We start from the raw sequence: 22,841 nt of genomic DNA, 5'->3' as shown, positions 1-22,841 counted from the left end.
GGTGACATTAATCAAGCGATCTTTAAATTTGTCTCAGTCTGGATTATCAGTCTGCTTCACATGCTAGTAATTCTCTGAAGTTTACTTAAGCCTCTGGGGCACAGTGGTCACTACACAGGAAAGGTATTTTCTTCCAAATAAAACGGTTTCTATGGTGGAGTTGCATATCCTCCCGTAGATCAGTGTTTTTCAACCTTTTTTGAGCCACATTTTTAACTTTGAAGAAGTCCCATGACAGAGCCGCTTCAGCGCCGAGCAGCCCCTTAGCAACAGCTCAGTATTAGTGACTCTGTTACAGTGTGCAACGTTTTTGATTCAGCTACAAGTTCAGCGACGTGGTAGCTAGCTTTGAGGGTTTGCTCCTTTGTGGTTTTTCTCACAAAAGTTGGCTGTTTCACCATGTTTTTACACAGGCAAATAAGACCGTCCACCTGCTTGTTTTGAAGCATCGGGTGGTTCATTTGGAAATGACGCATGCGCTTACTTGGGACCATGGCACACAAGAGTCGGTGTCATTGCGTCCTGGTAAAAGTTAATCTGAAAGAAAGACAGAGCTGTACAGCCTTGAGTTCACCATCTTTGCGTTCCTTGACTACCTCCCACACTGGAGCCATCACCAGGCCTTGCTAGGAGTTAGGACCATCTCTTTTCAAAAATGTCCCCGTTACTGTCAAGGCTAACTGGCTCGTGCGTCATTAAAGCTGCATGTGAAGGCAGTTGGTTACCTGCTGCCATCTACTGGCATAGAGGAAAGCACATTACTTTTAAAGCAACTTGACAATGGCATGTGATCAGTATTTTTAGAAAAATAAGTGGAACTGGGTTATTTCCCATGACACACCTTACAGCATCTCACGGCACACTGGTGTGCTGCGGCACAGTGTTTAAAAAACACTGCTCTAGAGAGCTCTATTCTGCATCACTCCTCCAATGAGTGGTCAGTCATTACAGCAAGTACATTTTCTCTGACTCCACAGCGACGGCTGCACATCATCACCTGTGGACCACTGGTGGCATATATCCTGTCAATTCTTTTATTAGTTTCTTTGTTCCTACCACGGTGCAAAATAGCATTAATTAGGGACACCTTGGATCAGATTACACACAAGGCAAGCATCACTGTTAGTGTTTGAAGTCAGCTTGAGCAAACACTGGACAATGTGAAAAAAAAACTAGTGGTGCATTTGTGTTTTCTGCTACCAATACACACTTAAATGTCTTTATAATTAACTTCTTCTTCTTCTTCTTCTTCTTTTTTTTTTTTTAAAAAAAGGAAAATATTTGGTTTCAAAGTTACTGATTTTGTTTTGTTTTGTTTTGTTTTGTTTTGTTTTGTTTTCTTTCATTAGTCTCTGCCTTTACTTTTATTGGTTGAGCTTGTATAAATTTCTAACGTAATGAAAGAGATGGTACAGTGAGCTTTCATGTCAGGTGCACATCTGTTCCCATGAGAGCCCATTATGTTGAGAGCCTGTTAAGGTACATCAATGAAGAGTGAACACCTGATGTATTTTTCAGCGCCTCCCACCTCTGAGTGTGTAAAATTAAGTCAACTGGGGAAACAGGAAACATCCGCTTACCTTGAACACGCTCAGATGTGCTTGTCCATATGATCACAAAAACCCACAGGAACACTTTTTACTCATTGTTACTGGTTAAAGAGTCACTCAAGCTCTGAGTTGTATTGCTCTGTTGCCCTCTGCTGGTGAATCATTGCTACAATGGTCAGTTTTTGTCCGCAGGGGGACAAAATTGATAGAGAAGAAGAAATGCCAAATTACACAGCATCAAATGTAAAAACAAAAGAAAACAGAGCAGTGATGAAGCTTTTAACTAGAATTATGAAGGGTCAAATACAGTTAATAAACATTGAAATGTTGTACATTTGAACATGTAATAATTATTGTACAAAGAAATACATGAAGGTATATACTCTCATTTTGTAACACTTCATAAGAGAGGTGTGTAACTCATTCCACTCAGAATTTTATGGGTTTTGTGATTATACATTCTTAATTGTGATGTTTGTACTGTGTTAAATTTTAGCCCAGTCTACAGCTCAAGCCGGCAGAAAAAGATGTCAAAAACTGCTGAGTACAGTTTTAAAGTTAATTTTGAAAGAAAGGAGGTCAGGCTAGAAAGTAAGTTGAAGCTGTTCCTTTAGATTAACTCATTTGTAATCATTTTATAGCTAAAATTAAACAATGGTGACTGGCCCTTGGAGAAATGTGCCATCGAGGGAGGACAGAAGAATAGTTGCATTGGCCTAAACAAGAGACTTCAAACCTGCTCTAGCCAACAAAAATCTGAAGGTTCTGTACTGTAAGCATTGTATTTGTTCAAAGTTCACTGATGCTAAAATGCTTACATTAAAAACACAATAAAAAAGAAGCCCTCCCACCCCAGGGGAAAAGTCCAAAAATTAAACATCAAATAAAATTAACACAAATAAGCCCCCCCACCCCCCACCCCCACCAGTAATACACAAAAGACATAAGCTATTGATGTAAATAGTGCAAAAAACAATTAGTGAAAGACATTAGAGGATTTTTGTGACTGTCACAGAGATGTGTAAATAATGAACATGGAGACAAAACATAGCATGCCCTAAAGGTGACATCTCACCTGGACACAAATGACTCCTTATGACCAAGTTTTAGCTGTCATACAAGAAGTAAAACTAAAAAGGACCCAAAGTAGTGTCCCATCAGGTATGATTTTCTTAATTTTACATTTTAAACAGAGTCAAGAGGGAGTTAATGGTTAAAAAAGGGTAGGAAAGAAGAAAAAACTTTATTCTTTCTTTGAACAAGCCCAACAAATTTCAAACATTAGAATAAAATTGTTATTGTAGAAAAGACCACTCAAAAATCAAACAGCAACTGATGTGTACAGTGTTTGAAAAGTATGAAAAGCCAGTTCTGAAAGGCTATCTTAGATTTTTATGAATTTTAGGTAGGACATGAGATCCTCAAAAGAACCAAAAGTTGTATAAAAATACTCTCACAGAAATATGCCACCAGCCTATGCTGGCCCATTATCACTTCTCTCTAGATCACTGCACAAAATAGAGATGATAGAAGCGTTAGGAAACAAAAACAGTGCCACATAAGCTGCCCCACTCTCAGAGAGATAGTTCACCACACAATGTGTCTGTGCGGTCTCATTATTTCCAGTATGTTCCATAGGTGTATTTACAGTGTTGGCACACCGCCACAGGAACGCGGTTTGACCCGCCCCTACAACACCCCCTACTGCTCATCGTCTGAACCACACCTCTATAGGACCGCCGCAGCAGCAGCAGCGTCTCTCCGGTCACCACCATCGACGCTGCCTGGTCTCAGAGGCAGTGTTCACAGCAATAAACCGTTACACGCGAAAGGCGACGACCTGCTGGCAAAATGGTGAGTCTGAGCGGCCTTTGGTGTCTGGGTGACACTGTTCTCTATCAATACGTAGGATGTAGGCGAGTTGTAAGCCCCTCCACCCAGTAACCTTCTTGTATAATATGGTTTCAGCGCAACAAGCTGCCATGGAGCCTGACAGGTGTGAGAGAAGGAGGCTCTATGGCGATGCTGGGTGGAGTGACCGTATAACGGCTCTGTATGTGCTCTGCTCGGTCATACGCAGCAGATATCTGTTAAAGCTGCAGGGCTGTGGCCTTTGCTGCACGGCCCGCTGTGCCCCACTGTGACGCTCATAGCAAAGCCTCAGATATGAAGCTACTGTTGTCGCATGACTGCAGAATTATCATCTTAATATACTGACTGAGAGGGGCCGCATGGGCCTGGCGTTTCTCTTACATATTTAGCGCAATAACAGAGTTGAGATCAGATTAAAAGAGGCTGCGTCATTCTCTCACTGTATTCGATACAACGGACGATAGAAAACATAGTATGACAGCAGTACGTCATGGACTTGGACAGCCGCTGAGCATCCATCCTGAATGTTCGAAATGTGTATTTCAGCTCAATGTCTGCCAAAACAACTCATATTATCCGAGTCTTTGTGAATGTGGTTGTTGTAATTAATGTTGTGGGCTACCTTCATGTAAGTCTTAATGTGTATTAGTAAATACTTACAACCCCCCCCCCCCCCCCCCATTATTAATAAGCTTTTTAAATTATATATAAGGTATATACAAATAGAAATATCTGTATTGAAGTAATGATTTTACACTTTTGAGTCCCTTATCTCACATATGATCCAAGAGCTTTTTGTTATCTTCATAAATAATACTTTAATTTTAAATTTAATCTGAATTTAAGTGTGAAATAAGCATATGTTATCCCTCGTGTTAAAGAAAATGTACAGCTCGACCCACTTTGCTGCAGCATGACTGGTGACTCAGTAGTTCCTGATCTGTTGCTTACTTAGACACCAGAAGGTAAAGTCTTCATGTGTTGCCCTCACTCCTTACTGATGGATTCAGTTACCAACATACCTTTCTTTTTATAACTCTACTTGGAATAAGGTTTGGTAGTAGACATAAATAAATGGCTGCTAATGATGAAATAACAGGCCTCTTTTTTTCTGAATGTAAATGAGTTTATGTAACCTGTCCCCCCAGGTGAACTTCACTGTGGATCAGATTCGTGCCATCATGGACAAGAAGTCCAACATCAGGAACATGTCTGTGATTGCCCACGTGGATCATGGGAAATCCACTCTGACAGACTCACTCGTCTCCAAGGCGGGGATCATTGCTTCAGCCAGGGCTGGCGAAACCCGCTTCACAGACACACGCAAGGACGAACAGGAGCGCTGCATTACCATCAAATCAACGTAGGTGGTGCAGAAAACAGGGTTGAAAAACTAGGGTGTTTGTTTTTAGCAGTATAATACAAGCTGGGGTTAACAATTTTGGGTCTATTCACGTAAATATTCTTAACCCAGGGTTTAATCCTCTGCAATATCAAGACTGTGTGAGTTTAATTTGATCAGATTAATGACAATGAAAACCACCATTTTAATCTAATCTCATATTTTATCCTTAATGGTGCAGTAAAATGGTATCACTTTTTCTAAGATGAGCGCTGCCACTTCAAACAAGCACAAAGTAAAATGATCTTTCAAATAAGATGCTTAACCGGCACCAATTTACATAAATTAGTGCTGTCAAATCAAACTGTTTCATTCTCAGTTGGAAGCTTTTTATGAAATTAGTCTTTATGTTTCTTCTGAATTGTTATCGATAAAGTAAGCATATAGTGGCTCTTAACTGTAGGTTAAGTATGTTACACAGTTAATAACAAATAACAATGTTAGATACACACAGAATTGACTACACACTTCATTAATATGAAGTCATACAACGCTTTAATTGTCTCTTGCCTGACAGTATCATAAAAATATGGGTTAATTATCACAGTTTGCTTCAGTTGAACTAATTTAGAGCATTTGAAGAAAAAGTCTCCTCAAAATGTCATCCTATTTAGAGCGCCTGGCTGAACTAAAGGCAATTCTTCAAAATTGCTTTGAGAACTTTATCCACCTTATCCATCCTGTACATTTGTTTTAAGTTGAAAGTTTCAGCCTTTTCACTGCCCCCTCTCTGTTTTCAGGGCCATCTCTCTGTACTATGAGCTTGGAGACAACGACCTGGCATTTATCAAGCAGTGTAAAGATGGAAATGGCTTTCTCATCAACCTCATAGATTCTCCGGGTCACGTTGACTTCTCCTCTGAGGTCACTGCTGCCCTCAGGGTCACTGATGGAGCCCTGGTGGTGGTGGACTGTGTCTCAGGTAGCTATAAAATGATGTTTCCCTTCTTCATCTATCACACTCATATACTGTCAGTACACAGTCTCACCTGCTTGTTTCCTTTGTCAGGTGTGTGTGTGCAGACTGAGACTGTCCTGCGGCAGGCCATTGCTGAGCGCATCAAGCCTGTTCTGATGATGAATAAGATGGACCGCGCTCTCCTGGAGCTGCAGCTAAAGGAAGATGAGCTCTTCCTGACCTTTCAGCGTATTGTAGAGAACGTCAACGTCATTATCTCCACCTACGGAGAGGACGAGGGAGGACCAATGGGGAACATCATGGTGAGGATCATTTGGTACTCAGAGACATAAAGATGTGTTTTAACACCTGCTCAAATTTTGCTTTGTGTGTACTATTTTAAAAGCATCACACTTTTTCTACATAGATTGATCCAGTCGTTGGGACGGTTGGGTTCGGCTCTGGCCTCCATGGCTGGGCCTTCACCTTGAAGCAGTTTGCTGAGATGTATGTGGCAAAGTTCACAAAAGGAGAATCCAAGCTGGGGCCTGCAGAAAGGTGTAAAAAGGTGGAAGAAATGATGAAGAAACTGTGGGGAGACAGGTAAACATAGCAGCTACAGAGATATGCATAAAGCACCTGTGAGCAGTTTGAAGCTGTTAATTACACAGACTGAAAGAGTTTCTTCTACCATCATGTGACATACCTACAAACTTAAACACCACCTTTAAGTTTTGCTTAAGGGTTTGGCTGCTGTGAATAGACACTATTCAACAGCCAGTGTCGAACGATTTGCAAAAGCGACACGTATGCAAACGCCAAAATACAATGGAAGTACAGCCACAACAGAAGTTAACAAGGTGAGTTATCTCAGTGGACTCAGAAAAGTTGTGAAAGTAAGTAAATGATCAACTTTTTTAACTTCAGCTAAAATAAATATAGCTTTATAGGGGTTTCACCTTGTGATATCCATCGTAGTACATATATTTCTTTATTTACCGGTAATACGTCATCTTATATTTAGCTTTAGGGATCAGTCATTTCATAATGTTAACATTAGAGCTATATTTATCATAGCTGAAGTTATAAAAGAAAACAATCGTTTACTTACTTTCACAACTTTTCTGCATCCATTAGGATAATTGACCTTTTAACTTACATTGTGGCTTTTGCATTCATATTGTGGTGTTTGCATTTGTCTTGTTGCATTTGCAAATCATTTGACACCTACCAGCCATCGTAATTTTCTGCAGTGGACATCACTGCACAGGCTTAAAATTGTTCACAAAATCCACTGCTCTTAGGTACAAATGTGAAATCTTGCATAATCCCCCAAAAAACTTTCATGATCAGACAAATCAAAATTTAACTGTCTATTTGGATATTATTGGTGCTACATTTTCTTCTCTGAAGAGCAGAAGCACTTGCCAGATTGTTAGCATCCAAAAAGTCAACAGGCCTAATTATTGTCAGTATTAGACTGTGTATGTTCAAGCATATTTCAGAAAGGCAGTGCCAAATTACAGCGTATGTGTACTAAAACAGCATGTCCCTACAGAAGAAGAGTTCAGGTGCTAAATTGGCTCAGATATCATCCTGACTTTTTCTATGAGTAACATTTAATGCATCATTAAATGAATAAAATAACAAATGAGACTCGAAAGTGATGAGCATTTGAAGTTCTATTATGGGACAACAAGCTTTCAAAACTCCAGACAATAGTCTCCCCCTTTGCCCAAACATTTAAAGACGTTTTGTCGTCTTTGCACTATTTTAAACTAAATGAAGAAGTTCAATTGATTTGAAAATCTATTTTAGTCAGTTTCTTAGTTTGGGATTTTTACATTACGCTGCTTTAACCACAGGAGGTCAGCACCCAATTTGGTGTTTTCACTTTTAATCCTCAGAAAAATCTGTATAGCGTCACCCTTTAACGGCATGTATTGCACAATAACAACACAGCTATTTGCCAGTTATCAATCATTTGTTTGCCATGAATTAATGCTAAATTTATTTGAACAGATATTTTGACACAGCTGCTGGCAAGTTCAGTAAGACTAGCACCAGTCCTGATGGCAAGAAGCTTCCTCGCACCTTCAGTCAGCTTGTTTTAGACCCCATCTTCAAGGTAAATGAAGGAAAAAGTGACACATATCCTCAGTGTACTCATCATGGAGCGAAGACTTAACTGTTCTGACCACCATGTTTTTGTATTGTAAGAAATGTATTTCAAGTACCTTGGGCCTGTATGATTAAATATTTCTAACCAAAGGACATATTGGAACAAAAAATGAACTGTCATAGAAAAAACATGCAACATGTAAGACACAAAGATTTCATTTGTTCTGGAAATGTTGAATTCCTCTACAGACATTTGTACACTATCACATAGAAATCTCAAAAAACTGGTGGATTTGAACACAAAGAGGCAAGAGGTAACTCTTTGAAAAAAAGATTGATATAACACACTTTGGATCCTTGGTTATCTCCTCTTAGGTGTTTGATGCCATCATGAATTTTAAGAAGGAGGAGGCAGCCAAACTTATTGAAAAGCTGGATGTCAAACTAGACGCAGAGGACAAAGAGAAGGAGGGGAAGCCCCTGCTGAAGGCCGTAATGCGCCGTTGGCTGCCTGCCGGAGAAGCTCTGCTCCAGATGATCACCATCCACCTGCCGTCTCCCGTCACTGCACAAAAATACCGCTGTGAGCTGCTGTATGAGGGTCCAGGAGACGACGACGCTGCCATGGGTCAGTGGGACATTGTCATACAAATAGAAACCTAAACTTTCTGGAGGAAAAAAAGAAATTGAAAATGTCATTTGATTCCTTCATGACACATTTAACTTAGTCTTTTTTATGTTCACCTCTTTCTGTCTCTGCTCTCCTCTCAGGTATTAAGAACTGTGATCCCAAGGCTCCTCTGATGATGTATATTTCCAAGATGGTCCCCACCAGTGACAAAGGTCGTTTCTATGCCTTTGGTCGGGTCTTCTCTGGTTGTGTGTCCACTGGCCTGAAGGTACGCATCATGGGGCCAAACTTCACTCCTGGCAAGAAGGAAGACCTTTACCTCAAACCCATCCAGAGGTGAGCAGGTTTTTGTAAAAAGTAAAGAGTTCTTATCCTTGCCTTTAAAGTATTCATTTACTAAACATAATAATAATAATAATAATAATGGATTTTATTTATAACCCACTTTACATTTGGGAATAAATCTCAAACTGCAAAAGAAAAAGAAAAAGAAAACTATAAAAACACTGATTAAAACAGTAAAAACAGTGAAAGGCAGCCAGGGAAGGCAATGCAAAATAAAAAGGTTTTTTAATACAACTATTAACAGACACTTATACACTTACCCTTTTTTTCTGTTCATGCAGGACTATTCTGATGATGGGCCGGTATGTGGAGCCTATTGAAGATGTCCCATGTGGCAACATTGTGGGTCTTGTTGGAGTAGACCAGTACCTGGTTAAGACAGGAACCATCACCACCTTTGAAAATGTAGTGTATAGTTTTTTTTCTTGTGCAAAGATTGTTGAGCAAATGCACATTTCCTGGTTGTTACAAAACAAACACAACAGGTCTTGAAGCTTATCTCGTTGTTCCCAGGCCCACAACATGAGGGTGATGAAGTTCAGTGTGAGCCCTGTGGTCCGAGTTGCTGTTGAGGCCAAGAACCCCGCCGACCTGCCCAAGCTGGTGGAGGGTCTGAAGCGCCTGGCCAAGTCCGACCCCATGGTGCAGTGCATAATCGAGGAGTCTGGGGAGCATATCATCGCAGGAGCAGGAGAGCTCCACCTAGAGATCTGCCTTAAGGATCTGGAGGAGGATCACGCCTGCATTCCATTAAAGGTGAGACAACAGCGACAGAGGAACAGAACGTCTTGTACTCGACATGCAGCTGGGTGATATAAGGTCTCTAGAGCAGGATAGTCAACATATTTCAGAGGCAATGTAAAGGAAACCCTGAGGCGTTAACATAGGGGTATATATGGCAGGGAAAAATTAAACTTATCTGTTCATGATACACTCTTCTTTTTATGTGTGTATTTTATTCAAAAGGATCCTTATTATAAGCCACAGTTTTCTATATGATTTTTGATGTTGTTTATTTGTTGTTAAGTATAAAACATACAATAATGAACTTTTCCTTATTATACTGATACATGTACCATCTTGATATCATTTTTGACCGACTTCTCTCTATTTTTTTTTTTTTTTTTCAGAAATCAGACCCAGTTGTGTCTTACAGAGAGACTGTGTCAGAGGAATCAGACCAGATGTGTCTGTCCAAGTCCCCAAACAAACATAATCGTCTCTTCATGAAGGCCCGTCCTATGCCCGACGGCCTGGCTGAAGACATCGAGAAGGGGGAGGTCACTAGCCGGCAGGAGCTCAAAGCTCGCGCTCGTTACCTTGCTGAAAAATATGAGTGGGAGGTGACAGAAGCCAGGAAGATCTGGTGCTTCGGTCCAGACGGCACCGGGGCCAACCTGCTGATTGACGTAACCAAAGGGGTCCAGTACCTCAACGAGATTAAGGACAGCGTGGTGGCTGGTTTCCAGTGGGCGACTAAAGAGGTGAGTGTGGTCAATGCAATGTGTTCTGATCATTTTTACATGTCTGTATTCTGGAGAATAATCTCACTTTTCCTGTCGTTGTCCTGCAGGGGGTTCTGTGTGAGGAGAATATGCGCTCCATTCGCTTTGATATTCATGATGTGACCCTCCACGCAGACGCCATCCACCGTGGCGGAGGACAGATTATCCCCACAGCCCGCAGAGTCCTCTATGCCTGCCAGCTCACTGCACACCCACGACTCATGGAGCCGGTCTACCTGGTTGAGATTCAGGTAAGTGCAGAAGACACAACACCAAGGATTAACTGCTCAAACCAAAATGATGGATTATACAGCTGCAAATGTTTTCAGGACAGATTATACGCATGTCATTAGTCTGAAGAAAACATCAACATGTCACTTTCATACCACATCTGAAAGCCGTGCCTCTCATCCTGCAGTGCCCTGAGCAGGTGGTCGGTGGGATTTATGGCGTGCTGAACAGGAAACGTGGTCACGTGTTTGAGGAGTCCCAGGTGATAGGTACTCCAATGTTTGTGGTGAAAGCCTACCTCCCCGTCAACGAGTCCTTTGGTGAGTGTGTGTTTCAGTCTGTTCTGTGTGATGTCTTTTGTGGTAGGGTCCAGCTTTAACATACTGTGCCTAACCACGCCATACTTTTGAAGGTTAGTCCAAATCCAATTCTGCGTTAAGGGAAATTTTAGAATAATTTCATAGACGGGTTCATTTTGTTCAGGTTAAGTATTGAAGAAACTCTTAGGTAGGAAGGTTTTTTTTTTTTTAGTCTATATTCTTTGTTCATTGAAGAAGAGCAATGATTTGCAACATCATATACTAACCGAAGAAAAATGTTTCTGATATTTTTCCAACAAGCTCTTCAGAGTGTTTTTTTTTGAATGGTGGGAAGGTTAAATGATTTTAAAAGGTCTTCAGAAAAGAAGAGAAAAAACAAGTTTAATGATTAAATTGGATGTTGAATGCATCTTCATGTAAGGATCCCTATCTTCCCTTGGTAACACATGTTGTCTTTGAATGCGAAATAGTCAAGGAATTTAAAAGTGATGGCTGAAAGAAAGGATTGAACTGACTTAACTACTTTGTGTAAGAATCTTAAAAATATGTGTACTTCTCTGTTCATTCACACCAACTTCAAGACCACAGAAAGTCACATACCCGTTGTCTTACTCTTTCTTGCCTCCAGGGTTTACAGCTGACCTACGCAGCAACACTGGAGGCCAGGCCTTCCCTCAGTGTGTGTTTGACCACTGGCAAGTCCTCCAGGGAGACCCCAGCGACGCCGCCAGCAGACCCTCTCAGGTCATTGCTGAAATTAGGAAACGTAAGGGTCTGAAAGAGGGCATTCCAGCTCTTGACAACTACTTGGACAAACTTTAAACACTGACCCTTGGATTATTAAAAACCAAATCAGTCTCCAAACCCTACCCCGTGGGCACTTTAATATCTTTGCACAGGCTTAAAGGTACATTGCACAATTTGTTTTGACTTTGAGTCCGGAGCAGAAACAAAGCTGAAGCCTTTGTTGTTAGCCAGTGGAAACAACAATGCTTTATCATTTCACAGCTACAGTACACCAAGTGCCTGGGGTGAGGGTCTTGGGGAGCAATTAGATCAAAGTTTTCCTTGTTTCTTCTATTCCTCCACATCTTCCCTCTCTTCCTCCTCCCACTTTATCTGCCAGGATGGGCCTGTACAGCACTGTGATACTGCTGCTGCAATAATGCATATTTAAAGGGATCATGGCCAGATTAAACACAAAGAATTACAGAAGTCAAACCCTGGATTGGACCTTTGTTCAGTGGATGTAATTAATAAAACCATTCAACTCATGATGAAAATGTGACTGTTATTTCTTCAGTTGGCTTCACGAAAACAGTCCCTGTTATTTATTTGGTGGCAGTGAATTAGATGAAACACCCAAACCAGTCGTGTTTTCATCTAGGCTAAAGAAAGAAGCCAGAAAGTCTAGCTTCTCACAAGTGATCAGGGAGCTATTTTTCATCCAGTGAAAGACAGCTTATTTTAGACAGGAAGTCTACACATCTCTGAAGCACACTGGATATCAACAAATCAGTCGCCTTAAAATGTCTTAGTGCAAAAAACAGCAGTTTCTTTTTGTTTTGTTTTTTTCACCCAAAGCTATTCAAGGAGTTATCTCCGATGTTTGATTCAAGAGGAAAATTAGTTTGCTTTGCAAGAAACAGCCAAGACATGTATCTACATGATAATCCATAGATTAAAAGATGCACAGGCCTTTAGTCCTTTAAACTTTTTTTCCTTCATTTCCTCTAATCTTATTTCTATTCCCTTAAAACTTAATGACATAAAAAGGCTAATTCTCTGTTTTCAGTCTGTATCAGCTAAGCTGACTGGTTACCTGGCAAAGCGTACTCTATGCATTGGTTTTCTTTAAAAAAAAGGCACCCAAGATCTTTTTCCTCACTCTTTAATTGATAGTTATTTCAAGTTACATATATACTGTTAATAAATGCCACTTTAAATGTACAACCCTTTAACTTTCGCACCAAGAGGGAAATTTCCTCTGCCCACACTTTATAAAACAAAGCTTAAAAGAAACATATCTGCAGAGTTAGTGTGCATCCATACAACAACCAAATGAACATATGCAAGGCCGAGAAGTGCAAGGTATCTTTGAGTATAGGCAACTACCAAGCAAGGACACGAGATATCACAGATTGTACTGTATGTAGAAACCCGAAAAACTTCTTACCATTATCATGGTGTTTAGCTTAAAATGAATGGTTCAAGTTTGCCATGAGTTCATAAAGCCTATGAGTCTATGGAACTTGCAGCTGACAACAAATAGAGTGAAATGTTGGTCTCCACTGAACGGTGAGGAGGATCTTGTCTTGGCAAATCTGATAATCTGTACATTCATCCAGTTGCAGCTCTCTTTTGCACCAACGCTGTGGAGGACAGGAAGGGGAAATGTACAGCTTGTGGAGAATTCAGTGTCAAGTTTTGTGCTGCAATCCACAGCGACGACATCGATGCTGTGAATTATCTGCTCCTCCCTCCTCCTCTCCTTCCCCCTGTGGAGTCACAGTCACGTCTGACTCAGAGGCCGGCGTTATTCGACACAAAGGGACAAAAGAAGCCAGCAGGCAGAGAGAGAAAGACAGCATTTCAAATGATGAGCTACGCCCCGTGTAGTGACCTACGTTGCTTAGATGCTACTTGACCTCGCGTGTGGTCAACAGTAGTTCACTACATGGAGGGAGCGGTACGATGTCTGAGAGTTTGAATCCCCAGTACGGCTGCTGAGGTGTGGCCCCGCGCTGGTGTCAGGCTCTCGTCACATTTGATGGAAGATTGCTGGTACACGAGGGGCGACTATGTGTAAAAGATCACCTCAGGAATCTGTCCGTCCTCTACTGAAGTGCCGTTGTTGTTGCCAGCCGCGTAGCAGAAGGTGAAACACGTCTTTGTGCCTGTGGATGACGACTCGTGTGTTACCTTTCGCATTCCCTTCGTCCCATAATGAGAGTCTGGGCCCTGCAGGACAGACAGAGCGTTCAGGTCAACTCAAACTGTAAACTGTAAACACTGTAAACGCCGAATAAGTTGGGTTCACTTGAAAAATGTTTGTGAACTGTTAACCTTAAAAAAAACAAAGTATTGAAATAAGTTTAATTAACTCAACATCTTAAGTAGTTACGATAATTATGGAAAATCATTCTACTTAATGTCTTTAATTTAATAAACCTGATGCTTATATGTTACAAATTAAAATATTAAGTAATGTTAAAAAACGTTGCATCTCACTGTAAAACATGATAAGTTGACCTTACTCAAAACTGAAAGGTGTGATATCAATAAATTTGCCGTATGAATTAAGTAAATGTAATAATAGAAAAGTTGAAGCAGATCTGAAAAACTAAATTAAATAACATGTTAAAGAACAGCTGGGTCTCATATCCACAGCGTTCCCTCCTCACTCATAGTTACAAACGCCGTCACAACAAAAATCAGCTCTAATTTCATAACTTAGGTGACCGTGAGTGAGGAGGGAAGGCAGTAGATATGAGACCCTGCTGTTCATTGAAATGTTGTTCCTAAGGGGGCACAGGTTGTCTGAGCCCCACGGCACTGACTGGTGGTCTATGCTCCATGACACGGAGTCTTGTGCCTACTGACTTTTGCAGTGTGCGCCTAATGGTTAATGTATTAATAAATGAAATTTTTGACTGGACCTTCATGCTATTTAGGCCAATTTCAAAATTAATTTTCAAAGATATATTTGTCTATTTATTTTTGTCACAGTCAGTCCACACCACATAGAACATGGACAGCTGATCCATGCTGTGACGCACAGACAAACAGTTGGTACAATGTGGAGCACAGAGAACCTTGGCCACTGCTGCACGTCTGGAAGTACAGCAGGGTCTCATATTGACTGTGTCCCCTCCTCACTCACGGTTAAAAAACTCAGTCATAAACTAATGATTTTAAGTTGTGCTTACTTAAACAGTAACAAAAGTTAAATCTACTCAAAAATCATCATTTCTGACTCTGAAAACTCAGACATTCATGTAAATTGAACTTTCTAACAAATTTCAAGTTTTCATAGCTTAATCTAATGGATTAATTTAAACTTTGGGGTTTACAGTGTACACATGAAAAGCTCTGATATTAAGTAGACTGAAAACACACTACAGGAGCAAATCTTTCACAAGGAACATGTTCTTAAAATGGTCTATCATAAAAAAATATACTGTACATTACACAGTGTACAAAATATATTTCACGCACCCATAGCTTTAAGAGAAAATAATTAGTTTTAATCCTAGAAGCTAAAGCCCCTTTGACCTACCTTCAGTGTAGCGCAGGCAGTGTAGTTGACGTTGGGTAAGATCTCCACTGGTTCTTTGAACATAACTCTGAAGGTGTTGGCCGACCCATCGCAGCTGAAGCCTGTGTCGTTCTGACCCAGCACTGTGTTACTGTCTGTGTGAATGATCTGCATCGACAGGGAGAAAATTGAAACACGGATCCAAACAAATTGCACAACACGCCTGCAACAGACAGCGGGGGATGAGATAATATTACCACACCTGTATGTTAACTTGGTAGTCTGTGGGTCCATGTATAGAGCCGTACAGACCGAACCCGACCACAAATATCCTTCTGTTTACAGAAAACCTGAGAGGAAAAACAACAGGAATTCATCAAGAAGGGAGAGGGTTTGAAGGTTAACTGCAAAGAGCGTCATGTTCAGTTTGTGGTTGTATATAATTACTGCAAGAGGAAAAGCACAGCTGAAGCTACAAACATAGAACATGTTTTGGACCTCATTAGCCATTCCAGATATTTTTACACTTTCATTCATGTCTTTTGCTCTTCTCTAGCAAAGCTGTTGCCATAATGCCACTGATGACTTTATGCAAGAAACAGCATAAAAAACTGAGAAATCAGCCAAACCGTCTTTCACTCCCTGTACTTCAAATTGCTGAGGTTTAAAATGAGCTTTTGGTTTGATCCAGAAATCCTAGACCAGTCACCCTCAGAGATTTAGAGATTTACATCTTTGCAAAAATTTCCCACTAACAAACTGAGATCATGGGATTATAAGGAGTGACAGAAAGGGACTGGTGCCAAATTAGGAGCTTTTATAGGTACAGACCGAATTTTATCTGTAGTACCGAGAACCCATTCCCGTAAAATCAAACGGTACCTAAACGCATCCTTGTGACTGTTAGAGAGTGAAAGAGTAGGCGATTTTCCATTGTGGACATAAACACAGCATTTCAAGTTTATACATAGAGAAATAAATATGTAAAATTTTAAAACTGTGAGTTTTCATTATTAAACAAATTATTATTAATACCACATAAACAGACAAAAGTACCAAAAATTGGTACTGTTGGGTACTGATACTGATTGTCAGGCACCAGGCATCGGTACCGTAACATTTTAAATGTGAAAGGTACCCATCCCTTGTGTCAGACATTATTAGACATCATTACATACAAATAACAAGGACGAGTTGGGAGTTTGAAGTTTAGGCTGTTGTCTGCAGATTTTTGTATTGCTCTTCTGAAAACGGTATGCTTAAAAACATGACTGGAAATCCATTTGCAAAGATTACTTTGCAGAAATAATGTGCAGGATTAACAACTTCAGCATTCCACAGAGCTTAATTTTGTATTAATCTAAAAATGAGAAAATCCTCACAAGTTTCGGCACTGCAGATAGACACACTCTGTAGCCCTTGTAATTATACTCCTGACACTTTCTAAACAACATCTGTACATTCAGGCCCTGACATTACTGGGGACTCGCTGTTCACTCATGCACCTCACAGTGGGATATAACGTGTCACTCTTTTCCTTCTTGTATATTTTTTTAATGGTGTAGGTAGGGGGCAGCTGGGTAGTTTGTTTGGTCATGTGTTCTGACCCTTTCTGGGTTTTTTTTCACCAGAACTGTTAAAAGATGCTGTGCTTCATACTAAAAGTATAATGCAGAGAAATTTTAAAAAATCATTCCTTCAACAAATCACTGACGGTTAATGTCTCACGCAGTTACCTGCTGCGTTCACACACTGACTTCACAGACTTTTTAACAAGGGGCTGTCAAGAAGAAGTTTGGATAAAGTCAGAGTGGATGGGGAGACCAAACTGGGATAGTCAGGGTATAAACAAGAGTACGTGTGTGGAAAGGATTTATGACTGCACAGCATATGTAGGCTATTGACATCAACTCTCATGATAACTTTTCAGGTGTATTGAAGTTTGTATTCCTATAAATAGCAGCCTGATCAGGTGTATCATGGGTTTGGTCTGATTGTAGGATTTTTTTAAGATTGAATGACTAGATTCATGTACACTACTGTCTTATGTGGGAATAAAGAAAGACATCTGTGAATGCAGCCAATGAGGTGCTGCATACTCTAAAGTGGTTGTTTTGTTTTATTTTTTATGGTAACAAGCTTTAAGTCTGCATTGACATTAAAGCCCATCTCAAATCTTAAAAAGAGGCTATTCATATTTTTTTAGGTAAATGCTCCACACTCACCGTATGCGGTCACTTGTCCCACTGTAACCCCAGCGGCTCTCCACCTGTCCAAAACGCGTGATGCTGCACTCCTTCCCGCGGAGGCAGCAGCGAGGCCGATCAATGAAGTCCACACGAGGCTTTGGGTTTACTGTGAAGTGGAGGAAGAGACTCACCACCTCTCTGTCAGTCAGTATGCTCGACTGGGCTGGACCTAATGGGGAAAAGGTGATGTCAAGAACACAAGTAAAAACAAAGTTTTGGCGCATGGAAAGCTTTAAAAAAAGGACAAAAGTAAAACTATGGAAGTAAACTCCAGTGATGGCTTTACTGTATTTCTGTTCACCTGCAGCGAACTCCTCAATGGTCATGAGAGGGAAGCGGATGAGTGTGAGAGCTTTGCCCAGGACCTTGCGCTTGTTCTCAGGTGTGGGCTGGAGCTGCTGCCGGTGAGCTTCTGCCTCTGCCCAACGCACTGCAGCACCAAACAAACGCACCTCTCTCACCCCAAGAGTATCCCTCTCCAACACCGCCACCAGTGTATCTACATGAAGGAAAGAAAAGAGAAAGGGTTACTGTCAGGAAGGATGTAGAATAACATGCACCTATGATGAGAAAATTTACAAGGCAACATTACCCAAATCTATGTCTGTGAAGCCTTCAGCAGCGAGAGCATCTCCAGTGTTCTTATCAATGTTTTCTAGACAGAGGCTTGCAAGCTGGGGTTCATCAAACAACCGGGCCTGGAAGAAGAAAAAACAGTTTAAATACACTCTTTTAATTAATTAAGAACACGTCCCACTTTAAAAATGTAACATCTTCACCCTGAAACATCAGGATTAGTTTGTTAAAGATAAAAATGATAAGTAAACCCTTGCTATTAAACATCATGGCAATTTAATTTAACCACATTGTTGAAGTGTTTTTGACAATTTATGATCAGAACCAGTCACAATTTACCTGCCGTTTTAAAATATAAAACTGCAGGTTCTTTGTTGAGCATAATGTCATGTTTAACATGCCCAGTTACAAAAAATAACTTTACAGGCAGTAAAACTATAAGCCAAGAGCTGCAGTTTAACACTGTGAGAATAGGTACATAATGCAAATAAAGAGGTGGTGCACAGAGTTTTCAAGACATACATGCGCTGGCAAACATTTGTAAATGTCAGGACACAGACCTGTGTGAGCAACATGAAAGCGTTGTCTGCTCTCAGGTTCTTCTTCAGAAACTCCACACAGTGGGCCTCCAAGGCAGGGACTGCATACTTCTTGGCTGTGTATAGTGTAGTCATCACCGTTTCTGGACCGATTTGGACCTCATCAGAGTAGAGAAACCTGCAGGAGGTCCAGAAGTTATACAAACATGTTTTTCAGATCACATTGTCTGGGCATGGTTTTACCTGCAAATATTTCACATCCTGTCATGTGGATAAAAGATGGGCAATTAATATACACGCCCCCTTTGAGGACGCGCAAATCAGATGAGTGACTGGTGCTCTCACTGACAGAAACAAACAGGTCTTACTTCAAGAGGGCCAGAAAAGCAGCCGGTTCCACATCAGGGAGCTCGATTTCTGTTGAGGTCGTTGCCATCCCGCCGTTAAACATGGCATCAAACACTGCGCTCCCCACCGCCAACACAAACCTGGAGAAGTCAGCAGTCAGCAGCAACAAGCAGGTTTAGTGTTTCCGTTTTACGTATTCTGAGTTAGCTAGCTTTTGTTTCAAAGCTTGTGCGGCTGATCCGCTTACCTGTGCGCAGGTATCCTCTGGACCCCCATTCCTTTGCCAACTAAAAAATGAACGTCACTGAGCACCTCGTTGTTGAAGAGGAAAGCGAACCTCTCCTTCACGGTGCTCTTCGTTGCCTGCCAGTTGTACACCGGCTCACGGTACACTAGCACCGACGCAGCCGCCGGAGTGGCGGTCGGTGCTGCCGCCTGGGGTGCATTTGACGCTGCGGTGGTTGCCATATTGGACGCCGGGGTGGCCATGGCTCCGGCTGCCGCAGCACCTGCCGCAGCGGACTGCTGCAGGGAGTTCTGCGCAGTCGGCGGAGCTCCGGTTGAAACACCGTTGTTGTCTCCCCCGCCAGGCCCCAGCTGGGGATTGGGGCGCCTCGCGGCTCCCTGTGCTCCCCCGGCTGCTCCGGCCGCTCCGCCGTTGGTTGCTGGCATGGAGAAAACGCTATTGCTGGGCTGGCTGTTTCCCAAAGGACCCGGACCGGAGAAATTCAGGCAGGGAGGCCTGCCGCTGTTGTCCCCAGCAGCCATCTTGAACCCAGCGTAGGCGTAAACAACGCACTTGGTCGCGCTCTGTATTTCCAGTAGTGTCATAGTCAGTGCTGCCTTTTGCTGCCCTCTTGCGTTTACTATTGGTATCAAAACGTCCCTTTAAATAAACAAAATCAGAGCGATGTTTATTTATGGGTGGTTGTGGCTCAGTTCTACTTTTTGGGGGTGTAACAGTGTATTTGCAGCTTGTAGTATCTGCAATAAAGGATTTGAGGTTTCATACATCTGACACACCTGTTTCCAAAGTTTAGGTAAAATTTGAGCCTAGGCCCATTTATCTTTGAAAAGACTATGTTGACCACTGATAAAAAATGCTAGAAAAGGTTAATTTGTTCACAAGTGAAAATGTCAAGGAACTTAGTTCAAAAACTGAAGGAGCAGGGGTTTAAGAAAGGCCATATTTACACCTTTACATTTGTATACATTAATTAGTTTATAAAAAGAAGATCTAAATGAAGGAACATGAGACATTACAAAGTGTGGACCCTCTGCATAGCGTTGATGGTTTGAAATGATTGGGATATATATATATATATATATATATATATATATATATATATATATATATATATATATATATATATATATATATATATATATATATATATATATATATATATATACACACACACAAAAAAAAAAAAAAAAAATCAAAGAAAAAATAGTACTTGAAAATTGCAGAGCTTTGGGGGTCGCTTCCCCCGACCATATCCGAATACTAAAGCCCTGTTCGCTAAATCTGAGTTACTTTACTTTTTGGGTAATTTTGGCAACCTCTTGTGGACAAAGGCGTAATAATAAGTTTGCTGTTTTTGTCTCATTTCATTTCGTTTTCTATATAAAAAAAAAGTAACAAAAAATAATCTTTGCCTTGAAAAATGCTTACAAAAGGTAGGTTTTTTTTTTTGTTTAGTTTAGTGTGATATAAATCCTCTCAGGCCTACCTCTTGGGAGTGGTTACAGACGTAAAAAATACTTTGTAGAGACAGTCCGTCTTTATACTCAACCTTTATTCACTTACTGTTTTGCTTGTTTGTGCAACAGTCAGAAGAGAGCAGGATAGAAGACAATAGATAAATACAGAACGCACAGTGAGAGGAAGATACTGTGTAACATGGCAAGTCAAAATCCGGCATAACAAATGCAGTGTTAAATGTCAGATGTCAATAATGATTTGCAACATGCGGTATGGATTTGAAAACAGTGAATGGGATTCCTCAGCGCCATCACTGAGAGCATTACACTGGGCAGGACCGTGCTGGTTAATACAGACCCATCCCGTCTCTCTCACTGCCTGCTTCTCATCAACTCTGACGTCAGGGCAGCGCGGCGCGGGGGAGCTGTCCTCGCGCTGAGGGTGCTGCTGCTGAAACAAGATGGCTGTGCGCGCAGGAGGAGCAGCGGCGGAGCAGAGCTGAGGCAATGCAGAGGAGGACGGAGTGGAGGGCGAGGAATTCACTCTTATGTGTCCTGCCCAAAGAGCAACAGCCCCGCAAAGATACACTCGAGCGCTGACAAAATGATGTGTTCCCGGGGACATTCAGGATAACGCTTCGACTTCAGGTTTGTGTTACCAAGAGACCAACGGACTGACCAAACAAATCACGGAGCACTCAGTAGAGGACAGCCGGGGACGCTCACACCGCTATCAGAGATGTCCCTACTCTGTGTGGGAGGTAAGACAAGAGGCAGAGGGGGCAGTTGGGGGCTGTGTGTTTGCTGTTGTGAAAGTATCACTTGCTCACGTGTAAACTGCACCAGATGTGTGACAGAGCCTGCGGGCTATCAGCTCTGTGGAAAAGTGTATCCCGAGCAGTGGTCCGTTTTTGCTGAGCAGTCATTAAATCACACAGCAACGGTGCTGCTTGTCTAAACGGAAACATCTTTGTAATGGGCTGCTTGAAACAGAACTGTTGCTGTGTGATGTGTCTGTAAAATTTACTGCATAAAGATGAATGAGTTGTGACACCTGAAAAAGAGGGGCACATTTATCACAAGCTAGCCCAGTCGTGACTGTTATCATTAGCAAACATGCTATGGGCTCCCAGAGTTTCTAAAAATGTCTACAAGGAGGAGGAGATCCGATGTTTCCTCCCTTGTGAGTGCTGTTGCGATTTCTGTGTGTCATCCACTCTGTTCATTCATGCGTGGGCAGTCAGCAGAAGAGGAGGAGGAGGACGAGGAAAAGCCCCTGCCGCTGCCTTTGCCGCACCGTCTGCCGCTTCCTTTCTGCCGCTTCCTTTCTGCCGCGCTGCTGTAGTCGTGAGGGAATACTCGTATTCAGCTGGAGGTGCAGCTCGTCACTCCTCATCGTTTTCCCTGAAGCGATGCGTCACCTCCTCCTCCTCCCAGACTCCCAAAAAGCACCTGATGCTGTTGCTTTACGCTGTTGCCTCACAATACGATGAATAAGCATCTGCTGTGATGGCTCATAGAGTCACACCACTTCCAGCGTCACATCCGAGATGCAGCCAGGAGGGGGGATCCCTCAAGAAGGGATTGATGGTCCTCTGGTTGAGGGTTCTGGCCCTTGATGGAGCGATCCCTTGGCAGTACTGCAAGGCTGCCACTAGTTTGTCCTCACTTGACTCTGCAATAATTGGGGAATCTGATTGGAGGGTAAAAGATGTTGTTTCAGTGGTCACTGTTTCTCTTGACGTTGCGAGAAAATGATGAAGCTAAAGATCCACTGATAACCAGCAGGTCATTTTTTTTTAAGATCTGAAGATACTTCACTGATCAATAAAAAAATGACTGCTCTGTTATTCGATGATCAATAAATGTTGCCCATTTGCCGCCACAGCTGGTTAAAACCTAGGTTGGGATCTCAAAAAAATATGAAGTTTTTGATCAAAAAGACATTGGTGAAACAAAGAACCCATCGAATAAACAGAAATATCTCTTCACAGTTAACTGTATTGTTTGCTCATCTCAATAGTTACAGAAGGCTCTATCTTTTCATGAACACGTCACCTCATTTATATCTGATCAGTTAAAGAATATTGTAGGGTATGACTCTACTTGGTTATCAGAGGTGGAAATTAATGTGTTTTCAAAGTCACCTTTCCTACCTACGGCCCATTATGGATGCTGCCCCACCTCATCCAGTGGCGTCAGGTCCACTGTGCCTTCACTGAGTCAGTCCCTGGAGTCATTAAGACCCTGAGTGTTATTCATTCATAAACCGCGACTGCGGCTGTCAGTGTC

At 41.7% G+C, this 22,841-nt stretch overlaps 3 protein-coding genes across 3 annotated transcripts in view; 2 read left to right on the top strand and 1 right to left on the bottom strand.

The window, feature by feature from the left end:
- The first annotated feature begins 3,248 nt into the window (after window positions 1–3,248).
- On the top strand, window positions 3,249–12,151 carry LOC141804038 (elongation factor 2b). Its single transcript, XM_074688250.1, has 14 exons — window positions 3,249–3,404; window positions 4,571–4,785; window positions 5,565–5,746; window positions 5,834–6,045; window positions 6,150–6,325; window positions 7,745–7,850; window positions 8,219–8,471; window positions 8,615–8,810; window positions 9,101–9,224; window positions 9,333–9,575; window positions 9,950–10,303; window positions 10,393–10,575; window positions 10,743–10,875; window positions 11,504–12,151. The coding sequence occupies exons 1-14, from the start codon at window positions 3,402–3,404 to the stop codon at window positions 11,695–11,697; spliced, it is 2,574 nt and encodes an 857-aa protein (XP_074544351.1). The 5' UTR covers window positions 3,249–3,401; the 3' UTR covers window positions 11,698–12,151.
- Window positions 12,152–12,750: 599 nt separating this feature from the next.
- On the bottom strand, window positions 12,751–19,691 carry btbd2b (BTB (POZ) domain containing 2b). The gene is made up of 9 exons (XM_074688252.1): window positions 19,093–19,691; window positions 18,866–18,985; window positions 18,519–18,675; window positions 17,975–18,080; window positions 17,684–17,881; window positions 17,359–17,551; window positions 15,396–15,483; window positions 15,155–15,301; window positions 12,751–13,836 (listed from the first exon to the last, which is right to left on the bottom strand). The coding sequence occupies exons 1-9, from the start codon at window positions 19,674–19,676 to the stop codon at window positions 13,675–13,677; spliced, it is 1,755 nt and encodes a 584-aa protein (XP_074544353.1). The 5' UTR covers window positions 19,677–19,691; the 3' UTR covers window positions 12,751–13,674.
- Window positions 19,692–20,973: 1,282 nt separating this feature from the next.
- The window catches only part of LOC141803996 (protein unc-13 homolog A), a 43,734-nt gene continuing 41,866 nt past the window's right edge, over window positions 20,974–22,841 (top strand). Inside the window, exon 1 of the mRNA XM_074688171.1 lies at window positions 20,974–21,310. Within this exon, the coding sequence (XP_074544272.1) occupies window positions 21,289–21,310 (22 nt within the window). The 5' untranslated portion in view covers window positions 20,974–21,288. The remainder of the gene's footprint in view (window positions 21,311–22,841) is intronic.

Source organism: Halichoeres trimaculatus, unplaced genomic scaffold (genome assembly GCF_033239565.1).
Source record: "Halichoeres trimaculatus isolate MK-OKI-2021-1 unplaced genomic scaffold, fHalTri1.1 fHalTri1_scaffold_15, whole genome shotgun sequence".
NCBI lineage: Eukaryota > Metazoa > Chordata > Actinopteri > Labriformes > Labridae > Halichoeres > Halichoeres trimaculatus.
Note: the sequence above shows the minus strand (reverse complement) of the source record. Positions and strands in the feature narration are given on the sequence as shown.

Bases quoted from the DNA above. Each gene is read 5' to 3' on its own strand.
- btbd2b (XM_074688252.1), bottom strand. From the start codon at position 19,676: ATGACACTACTGGAAATACAGAGCGCGACCAAGTGCGTTGTTTACGCC. The intron at 18,986-19,092 runs GTAAGCGGATCA...TGACTTCTCCAG, and splicing joins CAGAGGATACCTGCGCACAG to GTTTGTGTTGGCGGTGGGGA. The intron at 17,552-17,683 runs GTGAACAGAAAT...TTTCCCCATTAG, and splicing joins CATTGAGGAGTTCGCTGCAG to GTCCAGCCCAGTCGAGCATA.
- LOC141804038 (XM_074688250.1), top strand. The intron at 4,786-5,564 runs GTAGGTGGTGCA...CTCTGTTTTCAG, and splicing joins TGCATTACCATCAAATCAAC to GGCCATCTCTCTGTACTATG. The intron at 8,811-9,100 runs GTGAGCAGGTTT...CTGTTCATGCAG, and splicing joins TACCTCAAACCCATCCAGAG to GACTATTCTGATGATGGGCC.